Source organism: Carassius auratus, chromosome 19, assembly GCF_003368295.1.
Source record: "Carassius auratus strain Wakin chromosome 19, ASM336829v1, whole genome shotgun sequence".
Lineage (NCBI taxonomy): Eukaryota > Metazoa > Chordata > Actinopteri > Cypriniformes > Cyprinidae > Carassius > Carassius auratus.
In genome coordinates, this window is record NC_039261.1 from 9528061 (window position 1) to 9547460 (window position 19400).

At 37.3% G+C, this 19400-nt stretch overlaps 1 protein-coding gene across 1 annotated transcript; it reads right to left on the minus strand.

Annotated features, from left to right (window-relative positions):
- Positions 1-436: 436 nt before the first annotated feature.
- LOC113119386 (zinc finger protein 883-like) lies at positions 437-17605 on the minus strand. The gene is made up of 2 exons (XM_026288826.1): positions 17146-17605; positions 437-3173 (listed from the first exon to the last, which is right to left on the minus strand). Exons 1-2 carry the CDS (start codon positions 17603-17605, stop codon positions 1771-1773), a joined length of 1863 nt encoding a protein of 620 aa, XP_026144611.1. The 3' UTR covers positions 437-1770.
- Positions 17606-19400: the final 1795 nt, after the last annotated feature.

Consider the following 19400-nt stretch of genomic DNA (forward strand, 5'->3'; position numbering starts at 1 on the left):
AACGATGAACCAAGTTTTTAGAAGTTAAGATTAGGTTTGACCACACCCTCTCCCAATCGACCGATACATCAAAATCTTTTAATTGTCAATTCCACATATGTTTAATAGAAATTAGGCTTTGTAGTGTGATCATTAAGTTTACTATATATTAAAGAAATAGATGGCCAACCAGAGGATGGTGCAATCAAATGCCACATAGGATGAGAGTAAATGGGGGATGCCCAGGGAACTCAATAGGCAGAGCAGAGAGCAGAGAGTAACTGAAAAAATACTAAATATGATGCTGGTAAACCACTCTTAGTTCTTAGAGTCTTTGGTCATCATATAAGTCATTGCATGTGTTTATGCCCAATTCAGACCAAGAAGGCTGGACATATTGGCCGTTTTCCAAATTAAAATTTTAGTTCTGCCATAAGTCTTGTTAAAAAAATTGAAAGGTCCTCGCATCAGGCATACCACCTTTTTCCAGATCCTAATAGAATTGGCCACAACAGGGGCAAAAGTTATGTTTATCATTTTTATTTCCTGTGCCTGCAAATAAAATATCCTTGAGCTTATGTGGTTTAACCTTGTAAGCTTAGATTTCTCTCCCTGAAGCTTTAGATTGAGGATCAGCCCAATTACGAAGAGCCTTAAATTGAAAGGACAAATAATATAATTAAAAATTGGGTACACCCAATCCTCCCAAAAGTATAGGACGCTGCAACATGGCAAGTTTTATTCTGGGTAGTTTAACATTTTACATAAACTGGGAAAGTATAGAATTTTTCTGCAGAAGGTAACCTGGAGGAGGGCTGGAGACCGAGGGCTGTCGTCTTCTTCAAGACTGGATTAAAGCTCTTTCTCTTGGTAGTTGTGGCTGGACTAAAGTCAGGAAAAAATAGTAGCGTGACATTTCATGCGTATATTTCACCGGATATGCCTGCCGAGCACCTTCAGGATTGCTGACCTGTCATGCCATCTTAGTACAAGGAAGATGAGAGTACATTGCCAAACTAAATTTTTTCTTCCGTGATGCAATGTGCCCGGTCAATCATGATATCACGGCCTTTCGGTGAGGGGGTGCACTTGGAAATATTTGCTCTGAGGAAGCCCGCTGCATCTGAGCCCTCAGCCCCTTTTGGCAACCCCACCAGTCATATGTTATTTCAGCTGCTCCTATCCTCAATGTCCGTAATTTTTTCGGTGAGTTGTTCATAAATGATTTCTTAATTCTTGATTTCTTAATTTAATCTTTCTTTGTGACCGTTCTCCTATCCTCACATGCAGCTGCTTGAACGGAATCGACCCTGTCATGTGTCTGTTGCGTAGGCTAGTTTTTCAACCTCTCCTCTCAGCTCTTTCACATAATTGTTGGTTGTTTGTATCTTCAAATGTAGATCGCGGAGTGCTAGAGTCAGTACAGAGTCTATTGCTTCTCGTACAGTTGAAGCCACAACTGAATCGAGAGCACTTTGTTGCTCTTTGAGCACTAGCTTGATACCGTTAGCTATAGCCGCGTCCAGTTCGTATATACGTATTGGCTTTACACACGAAAACGCAAAGGTGTAGTTTATAGATTGAGCCACTCTGGGACCCGGTTTAAAAAGAAAAGTAGTGATTTCACTCTCCCAAAATGCCGGATCCACCTGGACGAAACACATATACCATACAAAATATTTACATATACAGCTAAACATGTCTCCATTTGTACGGGACCTTACTGTGATTGTCTTTTGTATAACTTTGTATAACAGATGACTGAATGAAACACTTCCCACATACAGTGCATTAATACGGTTTCTCTCCAGTGTGGATCCTCTCATGTCTTTTCAGACTTGATAACTTACTATATCTCTTAACACAGTGTGTACACTTGTAAGGTTTCTCTCCAGTGTGGATCCTCTCATGTCTTTTCAGTCTTGATGAATCTATATAACTCTTGTCACAGTGTGAACACTTATAATGTTTCTCTCCAGTGTGGATCCTCTCATGTAATTTCAGTCTTGATGAATCACTATGTCTCTTATCACAGTGTGAACACTTATAAGGTTTCTCTCCGGTGTGAATCCTCTCATGTGTTTTCAGATGTGATGAAACAAGGAATCTCTTGTCACAGTGTGAACATTTATAAGGTTTCTCTCCATTGTGGATGTTCTCATGTGTTTTCAGACTTGGCATCTGATTAAATCTCTTGTCACACTGTGAACACTTATAAGGTTTCTCTCCAGTGTGGATCCTCACATGTGTTTTCAGATTTGCTGAATGACTGAATCTCTTGTCACAGTGTGAACACTTATAAGGTTTCTCTCCAGTGTGGATCCTTTCATGTGATTTCACACATGAAGAATCACTGAATCTCTTATCACAGTGTGAACACTTATACGGTTTCTCTCCAGTGTGGATCCTCACATGTGTTATCAGACTGGATGAATCACTGAATCTCTTGTCACAGTGTGAACACTTATATGGTTTCTCTCCAGTGTGGATCCTCTCATGTGTTTTCAGATATGGTAAACAATTAAATCTCTTGTCACAGTGTGAACACTTATAAGGTTTCTCTCCAGAGTGGATCCTCTCATGTGTTTTCAGATATGGTAAACGACTGAATCTCTGGTCACAGTGTGAACACTTATAAGGTTTCTCTCCAGTGTGGATCCTCTCGTGCTGTTTTAAATTCCTCGCTGAACGAAAAGTCTTTTTACACTCAAAGCACATGTACTCTCTCACACTAGTATGTCTTTTTTTATGTTCTTTCAAACTTTGTAGATTCCAAAAACTCTTACCACACAAATTACATGAATGTGGTTTCTCCTTTGAATGAAATTCATAGTGTTTCTTAAGAAGTGAAGCCCATAAAAACATTTCACCGCATTGATCACATGTGTACGCTTTCTCTCCAGCGTGGATCTTCATGTGTCTCTTAAGGTTTGCTGATCGTTTGAAACTCTTCCCGCACTGATCACAAGTGAAAGATTTCTCTACAGTATGAATTCTCATGTGACGCCCATAACTTGCTTTGTGTGTGAAACTCTTTCCACACGGAGTGCAGGTGAACGATTTCTTGACTCTTTTTTTCTTTATTTCTTTCTGTTTGGTTTGAGAGCAACTCAAAGGTTTTCCTCCAGTTTTAATATGATTTTTCTCCTCAACTTCACTTGATTCTTCATTCTCCTCTTTCTCTTCAATGAACTCTGAAATAAAAGTAAAAATGATTTATTTTTGTTTATTTGTTAAAAGCTGAGAACAACATAAAAGTGAATCCATTCAATGTTTAGTGTCTGTAAATACACAATTGACTTACTATTATTTCTTTTATTTTATTTTTTTCAGATTTAATGGGGACAACTCTGTAAACATAAAATTTACACAATGTTATTTTTCTGAATACCCTCCACAGATTTTGACGCATCGTTGTTCTTTGGGGTCAATATGAAATATAAACATTTTACCGCGGTGGCAGATCTTTATCAATTTTGTTTTTATATTTATATATTTTATTTACACAGATAGGGCCTATCTATATATCTATATATATAAAAGGGATATACTGGTATCAAATTCTCCTCTTTTGATTAATTGTTCATGCTTTTATCATGGTATACAGATTTATAATGGAATTGATATGTAGTTTTTATTAAAAAAAAATGGTCATAATATAGTATAACAAGATTATCTAACTTTTTTCTTATAACAAAAATAATCGAACATTTAAATACAAATAAAGTGCAAAAGAACTATAAAGACCCATAGGTATCACTTTACAATAAGACCTCATTAGTTAACATTAGTTGATGCATTAAAATTCACAATGAACAACTGCTACATTTGCAAAGTTATTCATCTTTGTTAAAGTCTTAGTTCATGTTAGCTCATTAAATGAAACGGTTGCAACGTTCAATTTTACCAATGTGATATTAAATATTGGAATAATAAGATTAATTAATGTTCAGATTAATTTTTCTTTGGTCGTTTGTGCTAACTAATGAATAACTAATGAAGCCCTAATGTAAAGTGTCAATGAAAAATAAAGATTCAAAACATTTCAAACAATATCTAGGGCATGTTGTAGTACAGATTAAAATGGAAAAAAAAAGATTGAAAATAAGTAGCCTAGTCTAAATATTTAAGTATTTGGCTCTGTGATAAACACCATAGCAAATACACAAATCTGAATGGGTATTTAAAATTATTTAAATAAGTTTTAGAAAGTAGCACAGCTGCTTTATTTATGGGATTCCAGGGTAAGGGGCTGCATTTTCTGCAGTTTAGTGCCATCTGCTGTCAGAGAGTTGGTTTTTTTGAGCCCCTGCCCCTTTGAGGTCCGGGCTGCGATTTCTTCCGAGGGAAGGGGTGTGCATTATGAATATTTTTGATCGTGGAATGAATATACTGCGAGAGCCAACATATCCAGGAATAGGGCCGAACGACATGGACAAAACTTCATATCTCGATTTTCATGCCAGATATCTCGATATCGATATATGACATGACTACGTGTTCTTTTGCTAAGCACGACCTGCACAATACGTCACTCTGGTTTACATCGTCTTTTCTGAATCCAAAATACTTCCAAATTATGGAAGATGATTTATGTTTTGGCACCAAGTCAGATTCTGCACTGCCACCGGCCGCATTATCTCCCACACTAATTTCTTTCTTTTTCTAATTTATCCGCTGTCTCTGTACAGTGTGCACAGACGTTGGAACAGGGGGGCCTGGGGGGGGGGGTGGCCAGAGACAGGCGCGCTCAGAGAACTGTCATATATCACAACTAGGGATGGGCATGATTAATCGACGATCGATAATTGATCGTTAAGATTTTCCTCGATCATGTTAATTTGTTATCGATTAATCTAAAGCATTTTTTTAATCTAATGCAGGTTGCGTTGCGTAGTGCGAGTCTTCAAGCAATTAAATGAATTTCACTGTGTGGCAGCAATTAAATATTTTACCACCATGGGGCAATATTTGACACCCTACTCGGTTATCTGTGATCTTCCGTTTTGATTTCAAAGAATAATCATGAAGATGTCACGGCGAAGTGTGGCGTGGGACCATTTTGATTTAAAAAGCGAACTAGTTAACTGCAAACATTGCGATGCCGTGTTTAAGTACAACACGGCCACGACTCAAATGATGTACCTATGCATCCCGGCAAATTTTCATGAGGCTTTAACCCTTTCGAGTCGATTAACGCATATATGCGTTTTGAGTCATTTTCTCCTGATAACCCCTGATAAATTACACTCTCAGTTTTAATCGTACAGATAAGAGCAATACATCAATCGAATCTGTAAAGGGTCTAGTTTTTTTTGGATACAGACATAATAACAAAAAACCTTTGTGCACTTATAAAATAAAGATAACAAACAAGGTGCGCTGTCTACAGTCTTTGTCTCCGCTGATCGTCATGTACAAACATTTCATTAAAATGAACCGTAACTCCGTGAATACTCAACGAAGAGACATGAGAGAGATATCTATAGAAAGCCTGAAATGTTTACTTTTAAACTAAACAAGTGCTTCCGAAAAACAAATATTCTGAGATAAAGTAATCCATATGAAAACAACGCAATGTCTGTTTTTCATATCTTCCTTCATTATATTTAATGTGACCACGCCCCCGCGCTGAACGCGCTATTCAGATTCAAACTGAAGCGCGCGGCTTGAATACGCCCACACAGAAGAAAAGGCAGCGTTTTTATTTTATTTTACTGTTTGCTTCGCGATGAGAGGACTAAGACATAATTCACCCCAAAAAGATGTGATGTGGTTGATGATTTGAGAAATGGATTTCCTCAGAAAAAAGAATGAAGCACTTTATTCAGACTCAAAACGCATATATGCGTTAATCGACTCGAAAGGGTTAAGAACGCCTGCTAGCAGCTGCAGGTTCCGCTGCTTTAGAGCACTGCATATGCACGCGGATATATGTTCGGTTTGCCTGAACGTAGTTTAACTGTCTGCCACAAGTTGATCTTTTAATAAAGGTCTCACCGAGGAAAAACACGCTGTATTTTTGTATTCATTGCATTTTTTTATTATAAAAATTAAATAATTAATTATATTATAAAAATATTAATGATTAATCGATAGTCGATCGTTAATTCTCCCGACGATCGACTAAGAAAATTTAATCGAATGCCCATCCCTAATCACAACTTTTCAACCTACTGTTTATTTTAATTTTCAAACAAATAAATTCACATTAGTACTAAAAAAACAATACATTTAGAGTTTGTAAAGTACACACTGATGTCTATGGAAGAGGTAATAATAATCCTTTCCATTATAATTCGACACGTTTTATTCATATCAGATACACATTGTGTAAGTAACTTCAGTGTTTACTCTATTCTATTCCCAGTTCACCAGCCACTTACTTTTAAGTATTTCGGGAGAAATGGATGAATTCACGTGTTGAAAACATAGAGGTTGTAAATCCAACAGATCCGATTCTCTGAACTGCGTCTGCGGCACAAACAGTGGTGCCCCTCGCGCATACAACTCAACTAACGCGATCGTTATAAAGGGGTTTAAACAATATACTTCCACTTGCATGTATTTGACAATCGGAATATCAGATATTTCATGCCATAGCTAACACATTTGTGAAAATTCTGAATAAAAAATGAAAAATGACATAAAAGCAGTGCATAATTATTAGGCAACTTCCTTTCCTTTGGCAAAATGGGTCAAAAGAAGGACTTGACAGGCTCCGAAAAGTAAAAAATAGTGAGATATCTTGCAGAGGGATGCAGCACTCTTAAAATTGCCAAGCTTCTGAAGCGTGATCATCAAACAATCAAGCGTTTCATTCAAAATAGCCAACAGGGTCGCAAGAAGTGTGTGGAAAAACCAAGGCACAAAATAACTGCCCGTGACCTGAGAAAAGTCAAGCGTACAGCTGCCAAGATGCCACTTGCCACCAGTTTTGCCATATTTCAGAGCTGCAACATCACTGGAGTGCCCAAAAGCACAAGGTGTGCAATACTCAGAGACATGGCCAAGGTAAGAAAGGCTGAAAAATTACCACCACTGAACAAGACACACATGCTGAAACGTCAAGACTGGGCAAAGAAATATCTCAAGACTGATTTTTCTAAGGTTTTATGGACTGATGAAATGAGAGTGAGTCTTGATGGGCCCGTGGCTGGATCGGTAAAGGGCAGAGAGCTCCAGTCCGACTCAGACGCCAGCAAGGTGGAGGTGGAGTACTGGTTTGGGCTGCTATCATCAAAGATGAGCTTGTGGGGCCTTTTCGGGTTGAGGATGGAGTCAAGCTCAACTCCCTGTCCTACTGCCAGTTTCTGGAAGACACCTTCTTCAAGCAGTGGTACAGGAAGAAGTCTGCATCCTTCAAGAAAAACATGATTTTCATGCAGGACAATGCTCCATCACACGTGCCCAAGTACTCCACAGCGTGGCTGGCAAGAAAGGGTAAAACTAATGACTTGGCCTCCTTGTTCACCTGATCTGAACCCCATAGAGAACCTGTGGTCCATCATGAAATGTGAGATTTACAAGGAGGGAAAACAGTACACCTCTCTGAACAGTGTCTGGGAGGCTGTGGTTGCTGCTGCACGCAATGTTGATGGTGAACAGATCAAAACACTGACAGAATCCATGGATGGCAGGCTTTTGAGTGTCCTTGCAAAGAAAGGTGGCTATATTGGTCACTGATTTGTTTTTGTTTTGTTTTTGAATGTCAGAAATGTATATTTGTGAATGTTGAGATGTTATATTGGTTTCACTGCTGAAAATAAATAATTGAAATGGGTATATATTTGTTTTTTTGTTAAGTTGCCTAATAATAATGCACAGTAATAGTCACCTGCACACACAGATATCCTCCTAAAATAGCTACAACTAAAAACAAACTAAAAACTACTTCCAAAAATATTCAGCTTTGATATTAATGAGTTTTTGGAATCATTGAGAACATGGTTGTTGTTCAATAATAAAATTATTCCTCAAAAATACAACTTGCCTAATAATTCTGCACTCCCTGTATTAATATCTTGAAAGTTCATATCTAGATCTAGATACGATAACGATATATCGTTCAGCCCTATCCAGGACTATAGACAAGGTATTCATGTCTATGTCCAGTCCTGGGGTCCCACACAGAGTACGCAGTAGGGCACCATACCAGTTGGTCCAAAAAAAAAAAAAAAACGTTTTATATTTATATGTATTTGTATATGTATAAACATGTAAACAGAATTATAAAAAATGGGTTTCACGGTGAAGACCGTAGACAGGCGAAGCACACGTGCCACACGCGACATTGCTGCAGCCACGTGCTCGCTCTCACCTCAATCTTGTCACAGTGTTCAACAAGTAAAAACAAAACAACAACGGCAACAAAAAAGTGAATCTTCTATGTTTGGTTTCTTTTCATTTATTTTGAACAGACAGTAGTACAATTATATTTTTTTCCACCTAGATGTGAAAATACTAAATATTACTATATTATGTTAAATATATATAATCTTCAGTACACGTGTACATACAAGGAATACCTTCATACACTTAAGGCCATTTCACACTGCACGTCGGACTCGGCAAATTGCCGGAACATTGTCGGGTCGCCTTCTGTGTGAAAGCAAACGTGTCCCTGGATTGATTCCGGTGTTCAGATCAACGTTCGTGACTGAAAAACATTTGCAAACTGTAATGAAGCAGAGATCAGTTAGTTCCTCATTATCAATGCTGACGCTGGGATATATTCGTAGCTTCATTGAAAGCATAACGTGCCTAAAGTTTTCGACTCGTACATTACATGTCACACCCTGATGTCACGTGTCGTTATGGGACCTTTACGGGTCGCACATATTCCGGGTAATCAGTCAGTGTGAAAGTGCAAAATCTAGCGACCTGGGAACATTGCCGGGACACATTACCCGTGTATTTGCCAGAATCGCAGTGTGTAATGGGCTATTACTTTCTGCCATTTGAGTTCTTTATTTAATTTTTTCATTGTGAGTGCATGCAAAAAATAGACCTTTATACAGTGATGCAATATTCATAACACAATGGTTTAAAGGGATAAGACAAGTGTATAAAGGGATACTCCACCCCAAAATGAAAATTTTCATTTAGGTGCTAGGGTTTTTTGGAAAGAATGCTGTATTTATACATCAATATTGCAAAAGCTTGTGGCCTGAAAGGGCTTAAAGATAATGATCTACTGTAAATTAGAAAACTGTTGGGCATGATCGAAAGTTTATGTTGGCTGTAAATATACTCATCTAATTTGCAAATTATGATGTCACCAGGGGGCGGCCTTCTCGAATTTCATAATATTCAGGAAATATTAGATATTGAATGAATGTTTGAACTTATTTGCAAGGTTTTCTGTATCGGTTTTATTGTTTTGTTATTTGTTATTTGCTACGTTCGTCTTTGGAACACAATTTAAGATATTTTGGATGAAAACCGGGAGGCTTATGACTGTCCCATAGATTGCCAAATAAGTTACACTGTCAAGGTCCAGAAAAGTATGAAAAGCATCATCAGAATAGTCCATCTGCATCAGTGTTCCAACCGTGACCTTATAAAGTGACCAGAATACTGTTTGCAAACAAAGAAAACAAAAATAAACAGAACCTTCTCAGCTGCTCCAGCAACAGACGCAACCCGGGAAACTATCAGCCGATCCAGCAAGGTACGAAACGCGGAAAACTATCGGCATGGATTTTTGCCGATAACCAATTGTTCCAGCAATCAACTATCGGTGCCGATTAATCGGCAAAACCAATAAATCAGTCGACCTCTAGCTGTGATCACCCCTATCTGGATTGGAGGTAGAGCTGGATGATTAATCGTAAAGTAAATCGAAACAGAAATTCAGAACCTCTAGCCGACGTAATTTTCCCATGTCGGTTATTTCAGTTTTTTAATCCTGTTAATACTTCCCCCTTAAACCTTTAAAACCGAACGTGTCGGCGCCGACACAATTTACCATGCGGTATTAATGTTTTCATAAATCAGTAACCGTTTGCACTATGAAAAAAAATCGAATTGCGTCTGATAGAACACAACTTGCGCTTTAAGACAATATACAATTTAATACGGTAACTGCATGCTTTCCAGCAGCAAATCACAGCAGCTTTCGGGGAGAGGGGGAAGGGCGGAGTTGAAGCGGGAGATACGGAGCACAGCAGGTTTGAAAGTTTGAGAGTGTGAAATATAAACAAAAACGAACAAAAACATGGCGAAAAAAGGTTTTACACGAGAGGAGGCGATTGATTTGATCTCTGATGACACCTGGGAAAAGGCTGAACATGATTCATCGGACCCAGAGTCTATATTCAGACGTTGAGGAAGTATATGCTGCTGGTTTTGATCCAGTCGTGGATTGGTAAGTGAAGCTTATTTATTTGTTTCTTTCTGATGAATCGATGAGAAATGATTAAAATAGTCAGACTCTGTGTTTCTGTTCAAAAAAACACTGTTTCACACAGTTACATGTGCGTTGCACACACGTGTAAGTGCGTTTGTGCATGCATGCGTTCGTATTTGCTCATGTAACGTTAGCGTTATGTGTATGGGTGCGTTTGCATGCATACATAGTTTTCTGTGTGTATGTAAGTGCATGGACATCTCTCTCTCTCGGTGTGTAAGTAAGTAAAGGTGTGTGTGTGTGTGTGTGTGTGTGTGTATGCGAATGTGTGCGTGTTTGTGTATATGTATGTTTGTCTAAGTCCAAGCATGTGTGCATATGTTTGTGTGTGCTACTGCTAATGTGTGAATGTGTATATCTGTGTTTGTGTATATCTGTTTGTGTGTATCTGTGTGCATGTGTATCTGTTTGTGTTTGTGTGCATGTGTGTATCTTATACAGTCTATGATGTGTATGCAAATGTGTGTACGCGCTTGCGTGACTGTGTATGCATGCATTTATGTCTATACCTGTATATTTGCGTGTGTGTGTGTTTAGGTGCATGTATGGGTGTGTGATTGTGTGTATGCAAATGTAAGTAACTACAGGCTTTATTTTTATAATTTTATTTTATTATTATTAGTTATTTTTTTATTATATTGTTATATATTTATATATTATTTTTACAAATTTTCTCTTACTAATAAATTGCTTCATAATGAAAATAATTTTTATGTACATATATAGTAAGTTTCTAACACATGCTGCTTTTTTTCAGTTTGGTTTACTCCAGTTATCTATGAAGAAGCAAATGGGCCATCTACATCGAACACAACACCATCTCAGAGGGGCTGGGGCCGTGGTCGCAGCTGTAGCTGTACAATAAGTACATGGGGGGACTTGACACTTCCAACAAGATGCTCAGAACAAAGTCGTGCCCCATAAAACAAGTCATATGTGACCATTTTCCAGCACTTCCTGGACATTGCAGTGACCAACAGCTTCATTTTACACAAAGAGCTGTATGCCATCTACCATGATAAGCTCATGACACGGCAAAACTTTCAGGAGCTGCTAGCTGCTCAGCTCACAGGTTTTCTCCTGGATGGCCGGCTGAGAGAGATGTGATCATCTGCCTGTTCCTGTGAGTGATACTCAAGACATTTCACAGAGTTGCATATGATGAAAAAGGAGCACACCCCATGGAAGTGCCAGGAATGTGATGTGGGACTATGCTTGCAGTTAGACAGGAACTGCTTCAGATAGCACCACATTTAAGTGTGAAGTGACATTCAGCCAAGTATGGTGACCCATACTCAGAATTTGTGCTCTGCATTTAACCCATCCGAAAATGCACACACACAGAGCAGTGAACACACACACACACACTGTGAGCACACACCCGGAGCAGTGGGCAGCCATTTATGCTGCGGCGCCCGGGGAGCAGTTGGTGGTTCGATGCCTTGCTCAAGGGCACCTAAGTCGTGGTATTGAAGGTGGAGAGAGAACTGTACATGCACTCCCCCCACCCACAATTCCTTCCGGCCCGAGACTAGAACCCACAACAGTTCGATTGGGAGTCCAACCCTCTAACCATTAGGCCACGACTTCATTTATAGGACTGGATTGAAGGATCCAAAAATGCCTGGAGAACTGGAGTACAACAAATGTCTCCCGAGTGAAAACTGCAATACAGTGTCTCAAAAAGACTTGTATATATGTATTATAGTTCCTTTTTCACGATTGAGCCATTAGATTCTTTCGATCATGAGTTTTCAGGTTTTTTCTAAATAAAAACCAGTACAATTTCTTCCCGTTTTTATTTTAGCTTTAGGTTCTAAAGGGTTAAAAGCATACTACCGCGTGTGTAGCCACATGACTCTGCTCCTTCCAGTCAGTGGCATAAATGCAAAACACGGATGTGAACGCCGGTTCAACACATACTGATGGCCTTGCATCTTCACTAAACTTTGTCAGTTCTATTTGTTTTATGGTTTGGACATTCAAGCGATTAGATGATCGGATGTGTATTATTATATCGAGCTGCCATGTTCGCGCAAGGGCTGTAAAAAAAAAAAAAAAAAAATTGAATTTAGAATATTCGTAGAATAATAAAAAAAAAATTCCACATTTGAATGCAAAAATGTTACATTCAAATTGTAGGTGTCCATTAAGGAGGCAGCTTTAAGGCACGCCCCGGGTACACTTCACATTCCGCGTTCTGTTCCGTCTCATACAGCTTCATCCACACAGCTTTCAGAAGGCGGAAGAGCTCGACAAGCAGTACCACTTCTTTCATCATTCACCTCTTGCATGCGCTGCTGACAGCCATGCACCCCGTCCGCGTGCAGTCACTTTTTCCCAATTGACCACAACATTATTTTGCATAGACTTGAACACTTTGTTGTAGGGGTGTGACGGTTAGTATATAACCGTGAGACCGGCGGTTATAGTTGAACACCGTCATTAGAACTCTATAACCGCCAAAACCGTGTCATTAAAATATTTTTTACAAACATTTTTTATCTTATTTTATTTTTTTAGATAGGATCATAAAATAAGCAATATATCGGGAGACATGGTTTTTACCACTTAATGAAGTTTTGTAAATCGTCAGACATGATATTTACCACTTCATTAAATTTTGCTTTGTAGAAAACCTTTATTAAAAACGAATTTCGTTTTGAACAAATTTTATCTTAATTTTAATAAATGTTTCATCAACCAATTGCATGTATTTTAATAAATAAAAAGCAAATATAGCAGACAATGATAACCGTGACATGGAAGCACCACTGCGAACTAGAGCGCATCTCATCGTAAATGAAACTCAGTTTAGGCCTATGCCTCATACATTAGCATTAAATATCTTTGCTGCATCCTTTCTAGAACAGACAATGGCTTTTTTTTTTTTTTTTTTTTTTTTTTGCGGCTAGCATCAGCAAAGCATCGCATCGTCCATTGACCCGCAAAACAGTCAGTCAGCTAATCAGCGCATGGCGGGCGGGTGCGGCTTAGAAATTTACTCAAAATACTTCGTCGTCACCAATTCTGAAACCGGCACACCCCTACTTTGTTGGCATCAGTGGAAGTGCATTAGCATGGTTTAAATCGTACTTATATGACCGCCATCAGTTCGTAGCAGTGACTGAAAATGTATCATATCCATCACAAGTGCAGTATGGAGTACCTCAAGGCTCAGTACTAGGGCCGCTACTCTTCACGCTTTATGTGTTACCCTTGGGAGATATCATCAGGAAACATGGTGTTAGCTTTCACTGTTATGCTGATGATAGTCAGCTCTATATTTCTCCGCGGCCCGGTGAGACACACCAATTTGAAAAACTAATGGAATGCATAGTCGATATAAAAAAACTGGATGATAGTGACAGATGACAGAATTTCTTACTGCTAAATTCTGAAAAGACAGAGGTGTTAATTATAGGACCTAAAAAGTCAGCTTGTAATAACCTAGAACACTGTCTAAGACTTGATGGTTGCTCTGTCAATTTTTCGTCATCAGTTAGGAACCTAGGTGTGCTATTTGATCGCAATCTTTCCTTAGAAAGCCACATTTCTAGCATTTGTAAAACTGCATTTTTCCATCTCAAAAATATATCTAAATTACGGCCTATGCTCTCAAAGTCAAATGCAGAAATGTTAATCCATGCATTTATGACTTAAAGGTTAGATTATTGTAATGCTTAATTGGGTGGTTGTTCTGCACGCTTAGTAATACAAAACTAAAGTCAAACTTAAACTGAAACAAGACAGAGACATTAATAATAAATGGTATAGCGAATAAATGAAATATTCATACTGCTTGAGACAGTTTGTTAAATGTGTATCTTTTTATTATTTTCTATTTGTTCCTTTGCTTTTTTATTACTGACAGTTTAATTATTTTCAATCATTTTGTGAACAAGACAAGTCAAGTCTGCTTAATTGTCAATTCTTCCACATGTACAGTACATACATACAGAAAATTTAAATTGTGTTACTCTCAGACCCCCGGTGCATACAAATAACACTAACAGTAGAACATTAAACACAGATAATAAAATATAAAGTACAACTATACAAATAGGTCATGTAAAAAAAGATAGATAAGTAAAGCAGCACATGGTAGATCAGAGTGCAAACCAGTGAAGTAACCAGTGCAGATATAATGATTGTAGCAGCCTTATTTACAGGAAATTCATATTTGATATCTTTCACTATCTTTAAATAAATCACTCATATAAAGTTTTGGTCATAAGCCCCCTCATGATCGTGTTAATCGTTATTACAATATTGACCAAAATATTTGTGATTATGATTTTTGACATAATCGAGCAGCCCTACTTTGAACCGATTCACTTTAATGAATGATTAAAACTGATCTGGGTCGAGTTTCCTGAAAACAATGTATCTTAGCTCTGAAGAGTGCTCTCTACATGCAAGGTTACAAACCTTCACCACAATTTCATGCGCTTTTCTCCAAAAATTTACTTGACATGAACGCGTTCTACATGCTACTTTAGAGTCGCTGCCAATTTGCGAAATTCATGCTGAAATATAACCTATGGAATCATATTCTGAATGTTCAACCTAATAATCGTCATCTGTTGTGGATTAGCAATCATAGAAGTATATATAATAAAGCACATACCAACAGGCGGAGGCACTGACAAAATGGCTGAACAAAAACACAAGAAAAGATACCTTTCAAAAATATAGAGGGAAATAAAGATGTTGTTTTTAATAGATGTAAAGGACACCATAGAAATAAGGTTAAAACAAAACATCTGGGAGGACAAGAAATGCCCAATAAATGATTTTATTTGGAATTCATCCCTATTTTGCCTAGTTTGTTTAATCATTTAATTTAGATGTGTATTTCTATTTTTCTTCTATTTTTAATTAATAAAAACTAGTACAATAATTTATTATTAATTTATTATTATGCTATATAAATTATGTCACTGTGTGTGTGGGGGTGGGGTTCTGTCGCCGTGTCATGGTAAGTGCACCGTATAGTTTCCTGCTTTTTTGTCCTTTGCCAATCAGACCTATGCTCGTGGGAGTGAGAAGCTGAAGAGCAGCGGGCGAAAAGACAGGAAGACTGTAGTAGTGCGGCGCCGAAACAGATTGTGAAGTTCACGCGCATCTGGAGTGATTATTTTTGTAATCATTGTTAAATAAAGTTTCCCACGAGCCCCAGTACGCCGACCCCAGTCTCCTTCCTCTTCATACAACTTAACTCGGTTACACCTATACACTTTTTTTTTTTTTTACTTTCAGGAGGGTGTACTCATTTTTGCAACAAAGTTATATCGCTTTGATAAGAAAACCTTATTTTGCTGAATAATTTTGGACATTTTTCTTTGGTAATTGATTTAGCAAGCTAGTTGTAACAGTACATCTCCAAAGAACACTAACATGTCTTCGAAGTAAAGAGTAATTGATGAATTGGTTAAGTTTCAGAGGGAGTGTTCTCATTTATGCTAAACCCTGTATATTCACTATATACAATGCTTAATTTAATTAAAACAAATTTATATAAGGCTATAAATAAATTATGTAAGGTTTGTGCCACTGCTGCTCTAAACTAACAGTACTGATGATTACCAAAATCACGTTTTAGCTTTCTGTATTGGTTAGTCCTCCGATTTGCGTAAGCTCTTTAGTAACAGTAGTAGGCTATTTCTAATGCTATAATTATTGCTGTTGTCTATGAAAGAAAGGCGGGAAAACATAGCCTAGTCAAGCACTTCATAGTGTTTTTTTTCCTTCCCAGATGCCCAATTACAGTCAAAAATACCTAAACAATGACAGTGAGAATACAAGCTGTTATGAAAGGTATAAGAGGCAATTTTTTTTATCACGTGAATAAATACTATTTGTTTGTTTGAGTTTGTTATTTACCCAATTAACGACAATAACATTTTTAGATTTAAACAGTTTTTTTGACAGATCCCTAAAATATTTCACTTTCTCTTTTTATTATGGTAGGTGGTCTAATAAATTATTACGCACTGCATGTTTTCATAGCGTTAAATTGGCATGTTTGTTTGAAAGACATTTGGCAGAATTTGAAAAAGTGTTTTTGTCAAAAGAAAAATAACGAAAAAGAAAATTTGGCTTTAAAAAAACTAATATAAAATAATAATTGGCCAACTAATAGATTGCCAAAATAATCCTTAGTTGCAGCCCTAAATATAACAATTTAAATAATGTATTATATTCATGCTTTTATGAGAAACAATGTTTAGTTTGGTCACTGGCTTGATTTTTCACACACACACAAAAACATTAACATTTGAGACAAATAAAATCTGACTGAACTTAAATAATTACACATCAGAAATCACCGATTACAGATCAGACATTAGAATGAACAAGTTTATTTTGATGTTGTGACAATGCTCTGTGTGCTGTATGTGTTTTGAGATGTATGCATTATCTGAAAGCTGAATAAATAATCTTTCCATTTATGTATGGTTTGTTACGATGAGACTATATTTGGCCGAGATACAGCTATTTGGAAGATATCTGGAATCTGAGCATGCAAAAAAAAAAAGTTAAAATATTGAGAAAATAACCTAGTTGTAGGATTCACAAAAATAAAGTCTAATTAATTAAATATCCTCCGGTCAGTTAGGTCACATTCCCATAAGAACTTTGAAATATGGATTTAAGAAAATTTAATGATAGTTAAGGTCTTGTCTTTACACAAAGGATCTGTGAATGTACCACATTTGTCTTTAATGACTGTTAGAAGAATAAAAACCTACCTCTTTGTTCCTCCCCTTGTTGTTTTATTCTGCAGGTTTCTGATTCCTCGTGTTTTATTCTCAATATTTCTGGTTCCTCATGTTTTATTCTCCAGGTTTCTGATTCCTCGGGTTTTATTCTTAATATTTCTAGTTCTTCGTGTTTTGTTCTGCAGGTTTCTGGTTCCTCTTGTTTTATTCTCCAGGTTTCTGGTTCCTCTTCTTTTATTCTCCAGGTTTCTGGTTCCTCTTCTTTTATTTTCCTGGTTTCTGGTTCCTCTTCTTTTATTTTCCTGGTGTCTGGTTCCATGTATTGTATTTTCCAGGTTTCTGGTTCCTCTTCTTTTATTTTCCTGGTTTCTGGTTCCTCTTCTTTTATTTTCCAGGTTTCTGGTCCCATGTGTTGTATTTTCCAGGTTTCTGGTTCCTCTTGTTTTATTTCACTCGTGTTTTCCTCACTCTCCTCTTTAACAAACTCCATATTCACAGCAGATCTCAGTTCAGCTGATACTCCTCCAGAATTTCCTGCTTGATTCAAAACTTAGTCACGACTGTGATGATGAGAATATTACAGGCGTTTAATGACCTGATCCAAAAACAACAGAGAGCGCGGTGAAACTAACCTTCTTCTTCTGAGGTCTAATGGTGTTTATCAAACAAACGAATGTGTTTTAGCGCCACCCGCTGGACTGGAGACAGAAGCGGCGAGAAGAGGATGGTGCTTTCACACCAGACGCGAATGAAGCGTTAAGGGCGAGTGATTTAAATATTAAGTCACCCTTACGAAAATTAACCATGGTTTTACTACAAATAAAACCAAAAAAAAAAACATGGTTACTATAAACCATGGTAACCACAAATTAACCATGGTTTTGCTTTATTAACCATGGTATTTCTAGTAAATCTCTGGTTATACAAATGGTAGTAAACACGTCAAAAAAAACATCAGTTACTACAGTTTTACTATAATAAAACCATGGTTATTTTTATTAAAGGCAGTAATGTAAAGACGCGAATAGGCAAACTAAAGGTTCAGAATAAGGTGAATAGGTTAATCGTGTTTGCAGTTTTAAACCGTATTTGCGCCGCAAAATACAACGTTGTGATTACAAACGCCGTAACAAAAGTGCGAAAATACGTCAATGACGCCGTTTTTACAGCCGTTCACGTTGCCATATGACAGCGGCTGCGTCCGAAATCGCATACTTAGCGAGTAGGTACTACATTTCAATAAGTACTTACTTAACGTGCGCTAAAGGAGTACGTACTCTACAGCCAAATCTCGTTGAGTATGAATGAATTCCGCCATGTTTACGTTATCATGTGACCTATGACGTTATAACAACTTCAAATATATGACTGACTGCTACAGGTTTAATATTTACTACCTAAATATTTTGATGTTGATGCAATTTGCTCCTTTTTGTGATCTTGTTGAATACAAAAATGCCCTTTTATTGTTAATGTAGTTTAACCAATATATTTGTGTTGTTTTTGTTTTAACTCTATTGAAATGACCCACAGTTTAATCCTTGAAGATTAAACCCTTCATAGCATCAGTAACTCCACAACCCTACCTCGTACGGTTTTCCTCAGGTTTTGCAGTATTTGTAATATCTGCACAAATAAGACGTTGATCAGGTGCTTGAAGATCTCGGCTTTGGAGCAAAATGTTGATTTTACACTTGAAAAATGTAAGTATTACTACTTAGAAATTAAGATTACCTCAGAAAGCATTTCTAGCCCACCCCAACACTTATCAACAATAATAATGATAAATGGTGACTAATAATTCTATATATTTTTTGTAAAACAAATTGTAATTCATTTTTTTCATATCTATGCATAACTTCACACTAGACAAATGCAGCTAAGATGAATACATCTCAATATTCAGTCAAGTAATGAATTAATGTATGTGTTAATAAAACAATTAGGTTATATATTTTATTTACTGACAACAACAGGAGACATGAATAATCAAAGTAAAATAATAAATAAAAGTAACCGTCACAATAAATAAACACAAGTCAACAACCGATGAAATAAAGCTTTATTCAGACATTGTTCTGTTTTTGAATGTTTACAGACGGTGAACCCACATCCGTCCATCACATCCCTCACTGCTGCAGTCAGACTGAATCTGATCATGATGAGAGAAACCAGCAGGGACATCGAGTCCTGTCTGAGTGCACAGAGAGGATGAGGAAGACCATGATGAAGACCCTGAACCACACAACCCTGAACAAGAGAAGGAGAACATGTGCGGGACGATC

What these genes read in the sequence shown, in the direction of transcription:
- LOC113119386 (XM_026288826.1), bottom strand. Translation starts at nt 17,605, where the DNA reads ATGGAGTTTGTTAAAGAGGAGAGTGAGGAAAACACGAGTGAAATAAAA. An exon ending in ACAAGGGGAGGAACAAAGAG is followed by an intron (nt 3,174 to 17,145) that starts GTAGGTTTTTAT and finishes CTTTTATTTCAG; the next exon opens with AGTTCATTGAAGAGAAAGAG.